Below are 5,555 nucleotides of genomic sequence, written 5' to 3' on the forward strand. Positions count from 1 at the left end.
GCGGCGGGACGTGCCGGTGGTGGGGGGTGTCGGTGTCACCCGGTGCTGACCGTCCCCCGCAGTCGCTGCTGGAGCTGCACAAGCGGCGGAAGGCGCTGAGCGAGCCCGAGGTGCGGTACTACCTGCGCCAGACCATCCTGGGCTGCCAGTACCTGCACAACCACCGCGTCATTCACCGGGACCTCAAGCTGGGCAACCTCTTCCTCAGTGACGACATGGAGGTGAAGATCGGTAGGTGCCTGTGACGTGATGCCCTGCCAGTCCCCCATGGCTGCCCCACAGCAGGGACCCCGGCCCTGGGGACCAGCCACCCAGGGCATCTCCGGTCATACCCCATCTCTCCCAGGTGACTTTGGCCTGGCCACCAAAGTGGAGTACGACGGTGAGCGCAAGAAGACCCTTTGTGGGACCCCGAACTACATTGCCCCGGAGGTGCTGGGCAAGAAAGGACACAGCTTTGAGGTGGACATCTGGTCCATCGGCTGCATCATGTGAGTCAAAATGCCTCTGTGCGGCCATGCCATGGGCCGGACGTGGGGCTGGGCGGTCCCTGTGGTCCAGGTCTCGTTGGATGCTCTGGGCTTTGGTGTGAGCTGAAGCTTTGGGCGTGCTGTCTCCAGAGCGCCTGCCCTGGCTGAGCCCCGCTGCCAGCCAGCACACGTCTTTCCCCGTGCTCCGCACACACCGGTGTGTGTGCGTCTGCAGGCTGATCTGCTACGCAGCATGGCTGTCTCAAGGCATTTCCCAAAAGCCCATGCTTCCTAACTGGAATTTCCCCCAGAGGGTAGTAGATCCCAGCTTCCCTTTTCAGGGGGCAGGAACCAGGCACAGTACACATAGCCATCTGCAATACTGCGTGTCCAATGCCAAGTGTGTTCCCTCTGCCAGGAAAGTCCCAGGATGTCCTTAGGATGGGGTCACTTCCGCGTGCAAGTCTGAGTCTCTTTTGCAAAACTGATACCCTTTTGTCTGTAAACGCGCAGGTACACTCTGCTGGTGGGGAAACCGCCTTTTGAAACTTCTTGTCTAAAAGAAACATACATCCGAATCAAGAAGAACGAGTATACTATTCCCAAGGTATGGCGCTTCCCATAGGTGGATCCGTTCACCTCGCAGCAGTTCTCGGTCAGCGTCCTGCTGCACCATCCTGTTTCTGGCACTTAATGGGCTCTCGCATAATGGTGGAACGCTCTTATTGCGGAGTGCTAGGAAGGGGATGTTTCAGTCGGTGGTGGAGTGAACCTGTAGGGCCAGCTTCCTCTTGGGGAGCCAGCAGCTTCCCCGCCGTAATCCAGCAAAAATCTGAGCTGGGCTGTTGGCACATGGGGTTAAATGGACGTGCTCAAGTCCATGAGGTCTGGGCCAGGTCCCCAGCTCATTCCGCTGCTGTTGATTCGGTCTTGCTAAAGTCAGTTGACTTTAGGCTTTGCGTGCTGTTAGGAAACAGCTCTCCATGCCTGCCCAATTCTGCTTCCCCAGGCTTGCATCCTGCTTGCCTGACGCAGCACAGGAGCTCTGCTCCAAGCAGAACTTCTCTCGGGTTGTATATCCCATGCATTTGCATTAGTGACCCTTGTCTCTAAACTCTGCCTGTCTCCTTTTAGCACATCAACCCCGTAGCTGCTAACCTCATCCAGAAGATGCTGAGGTCCGACCCTGCCACGCGCCCAACTATCGACGAGTTGCTGAATGACGAGTTCTTCACGTCAGGATACATCCCCAGCCGCTTGCCCACCAGCTGTCTCACCGTTGCACCTAGATTTTCAATTGCTCCTAGTGGACTTGAACTGAATGGGCGAAAGCCGCTGACTGCACTCAACAAAGGTAAGTGCAAGTGTCTGGAGGTGGGGCTGGACTGCAGCGCTGGATGAGAGCCTGCAGCGCCTCCAGCAACATCCAGAACCATCAGTGGGGAATGTGGCGCTCCCTCACCTCTTCTCCCAATTCTTACGAAAACCTGGAGTGTTTCGTGAATGAGAGAGAGGTCTCCTCGCTCTTTGCCCAGAACCAAAGCAGGGAGGAAGTACCAGCACTAGCTTTAGCTATATGATACACAGTGTGTTTCTTATAGCTACATAGAATGTAAATCTGGTGCCTTTAGAAACCTACTCTCTGGTCATGCCTCCACTCTTCTCTTTCCTGGCCCAGGACCAGACAGCCCTGCACTAGAGAACTTGCCTGAAAAGGAAGACGTAGCTGGGCTGCGGGAGCTGGGAGATGCTGTTGACTGTCACTTAGCTGACATGTTACAGCAGCTGACTGCAGTCAACTCGGCCAAGCCCTCCGAGAGAGTGGCAGTGAGACAAGGTGAGTCTGGGGACAATATCACAGGCACTGGCCTTCCTGGATAACTTGCTTCTCTGTCACTCTGATGCTGTTGTCTGAAGTGAGAGACCATCTGACTTCAATTTCAAACTGGAAGGCTGAGAAGTGATGCAGTAGCTACTTACCTTCCTTTTGGCCTTGCTTTCTCGCCGGGGTGCACAGGATGCTGTGAAATGTCTTCTAACAAACTCCTTTCCTCTTTGCAGAAGAAGCTGAAGACCCAGCCTGCATTCCCATCTTCTGGGTTAGCAAATGGGTGGACTACTCAGATAAATATGGTCTAGGTAAATAATATGGGGGCAATACTTCAGCCTTTTCTAGCTTCTGAAGAGGCTGGGGAAAGCTTTGATTTGAGTATTGCATAGGTCTGGTTCTTTAATCACAGTATTCCAGTGTGTGTGTCCAAGAACACCGCTGGGAACATTACCAAATACCCAGTGAATCCAGAGTAGTAGTCACTGAACATCAGCCCTGGCCACTTTAAGGTGGAAAATGGCCACCTGCTGCATGCGGTGGCTGGCCTCGCTCTGCAGTAAGCACATGTACCCACCGTGGCAGCTAAAGTTGCTTTTACAGCAGGTGATGCAACAAGGGAGGATGACAAATCCAGAGGAGGAAAAGTGCCACCCAGACCTCCACAAAGAGGAGAATCTTTAGACTTGGTGGGGACTTGGTGGGGTGGCTGTCGGGGAACCCCTAGATGATACAATCTTCTGCCTTTATATTTCACACAACTGGTGGGCCCATGTATTTGAAGGCCTAATGGGCTCCCTTTTGAACTAGGTTACCAGCTGTGTGACAACAGTGTTGGAGTTCTCTTCAATGACTCCACTCGTCTTATTATGTACAATGATGGGGACAGCTTGCAGTACATCGAGCAAAACAGCACCGAGTCCTACTTCACTGTGAGATCCTACCCCTCTGCCTTGAACAAGAAGGTCAGTCCTGGGGACAGGAGCTCTTGCTTGGGGGGTGGCTACTCCTGGTGAGACTTCTGCCAGCCTTGTTGAGTTTTGTTGGCAGGGTGGGTCCCAGAGAGGATCATCTGTAACTTGGGGTTGCTGGCATTCTGCAGGCTTCCTCTTGGCTGATAAAACATGGCTCCAAGGACAGACACTAACAGCTCTAACTGCTTATTTCTGGTTGCTATCTGAGGCTCATTTATGAGCAGCTTCAGAGAATTAAGTGCTCACAAGACTTGCATGTACCGAAATGTTCAGCAAAGTGAGTCTCAAGTATCACAGACAAAGTTAACTTTGAGTATGAGAATTTGCACAAGTTTGTGCAGTGACACCTCAAGCTCTGAAAGATGTAAGGAGGCTCTGGGACTGTGATAGCAGCCCCTGCCCTCCCCAAATAGCAGGGGTCATCCTCAGCCTGTCTGCTCACAGCCTCTCCTGTCTGCAGATAACACTATTGAAATACTTCCGGAACTACATGAGCGAGCACTTGCTGAAGGCGGGTGCTAACATCACGCCTCGGGAAGGAGACGAGCTGGCCCGTTTACCCTACCTCTGCACGTGGTTCCGGACCCGCAGCGCCATCATCCTGCACCTCAGCAATGGCACCGTGCAGATCAACTTCTTCCAGGTGAGGCTGCTACTCTGTGTTCCCCAGGGCCGTAGCTCCAGCTGCTGAAAGAGCCCTGCTACACGCAGTGCTGTATGCAAGGCAGCAGGAAGGTATAGCCTGAGCTGGAACTTTGGCCAGTGAACCGGGCACTGGGAGGCTCCTTACTCCCCTTGCCGGTACATAAACCACCCAGACACTCCTAGCTTGTGAAGGGGCTGCGTCTGTTAGCGGGAGGGAGGCTGCTGCACAGTCTCGGGCGCAGTTGTCTTGAGGTGGCTGGCCAGATCGATTTTTTCCCCCTTTGCTGCAATCTGTGGATAAATGCTGCAGCATGGTGCTTTGTCAGCATGCTTCTGGGTGCAGCTGGGATGCCTCAACTATAAACTTTAGAGATAGTTCATGCCGAGAAAATGCAGTCCCCAAGGAGCAGAGTGCTCAGCGTGACGGTGTGTTCTCTCCCCACAGGACCACACCAAAGTCATCTTGTGCCCTCTCATGGCTGCCGTCACATACATAGATGAGAAACGGGACTTCCGCACGTACAAGCTGAGCCTCATCGAGGAACACGGATGCTGCAAGGAGCTGGCCAGCCGGCTCCGCTATGCTCGCACCATGGTGGAGAAGCTCCTCAGTTCAAAGTCTGGCTCAGCCCGTGTGAAATCCTCTGCTTAGACCTTGTTCTCGATGGACTCAACATCTGTGCCAAACGGTCCCAGCTGTGGATGAGAAGGTCTGGTAGCATCCCTGCTTGCACTGTAACCTCCTCTCATACAGCTCAGCTCCCACTCCTGGGTATGGCCTAGTTGCCACAAGGAAGCCCCTGATGCTGTGGGGACGGCGTTGTTCACTCTGACTGGTACCCAAAGGTTTCTTGCTCCCCACTCCTAATAGAAAGTCTATTTTTTAATTGCATACCTAGTCTTTTTTCCTAACTTCCCAAAGCCAAAAGTCTGACTCAAAAACCAACCCTCTTGTTTGAGGCTCCTGGGCCTTCTCTTGAGAGAACAAAGCACGGGGAGAGCAGAACTATCATGTAAGTTATTTGTACATGTCTGTGCTGATGCTCTAGGCTTTTGTTTTCTCTTGTAGAAATTCAGGTAAGGTATTTAACATGCCCAAGGTGAGACTGAGCAATCAGCCTTTTAATACTGAAATTAATACCGGAGACCTTAACTTTTGTATATTGCATAACTTGATTAAAGATTGTTTGTTGCAGTGTCCAGCCTGTTGTGGTTCCCTTTGGCTTGCTGTGAGGGAGGGAGCAGCACCTTGCCTCTGGCTTCCCCTCCAAGCAAGAGCTGTCCTCTTCATGAGCTCATGCTGTCTTCTTGATTGTGCTGATCTCCCCAGCTGTGCTGCAGGAGAGGAGACCATGGGGTATGACAGGAGATGTGCTCTAACCTGGAGGCTAACAGCCCTATCTTCTCATTTCCCATTTGATTGGCTCTCTTTACTACAGGAAAGATGCTCAAAAATGTGACTATAGAATTAAGATAAGTCATCTACTGTAGTAGAGTTCAGCAGCAGCCCAGTAAGCTATGTTGGGTTTTATCCCACCATTGCTGACTGCCAGCACCTATGGGTGCTCTCAGGCCAGTTTATTTTTAAGGACAAGCTTTTTAGTTTTTATTTTTTTATAACATTTTGTATAAAATGCT

General features: G+C 52.2%; 1 protein-coding gene across 1 annotated transcript; it reads left to right on the forward strand.

Moving 5' to 3' along the window:
- Positions 1-47: 47 nt before the first annotated feature.
- PLK1 (polo-like kinase 1) lies at positions 48-5,105 on the forward strand. The gene is made up of 9 exons (XM_009584301.1): positions 48-231; positions 347-491; positions 984-1,077; positions 1,605-1,824; positions 2,149-2,307; positions 2,532-2,609; positions 3,109-3,263; positions 3,733-3,915; positions 4,363-5,105. The coding sequence occupies exons 1-9, from the start codon at positions 216-218 to the stop codon at positions 4,567-4,569; spliced, it is 1,257 nt and encodes a 418-aa protein (XP_009582596.1). The 5' UTR covers positions 48-215; the 3' UTR covers positions 4,570-5,105.
- The last annotated feature ends 450 nt before the right edge of the window (positions 5,106-5,555 follow it).

This window comes from Fulmarus glacialis, unplaced genomic scaffold (assembly GCF_000690835.1).
Source record: "Fulmarus glacialis isolate BGI_N327 unplaced genomic scaffold, ASM69083v1 scaffold29330, whole genome shotgun sequence".
In the NCBI taxonomy this organism is placed as follows: domain Eukaryota; kingdom Metazoa; phylum Chordata; class Aves; order Procellariiformes; family Procellariidae; genus Fulmarus; species Fulmarus glacialis.

Excerpts from the sequence above, each read along its gene's own strand:
- PLK1 (XM_009584301.1), top strand. Across the intron at positions 1,825-2,148 it reads GCTGACTGCACTCAACAAAG|GACCAGACAGCCCTGCACTA; the intron begins GTAAGTGCAAGT and ends TTCCTGGCCCAG. Across the intron at positions 2,308-2,531 it reads GAGAGTGGCAGTGAGACAAG|AAGAAGCTGAAGACCCAGCC; the intron begins GTGAGTCTGGGG and ends TCCTCTTTGCAG.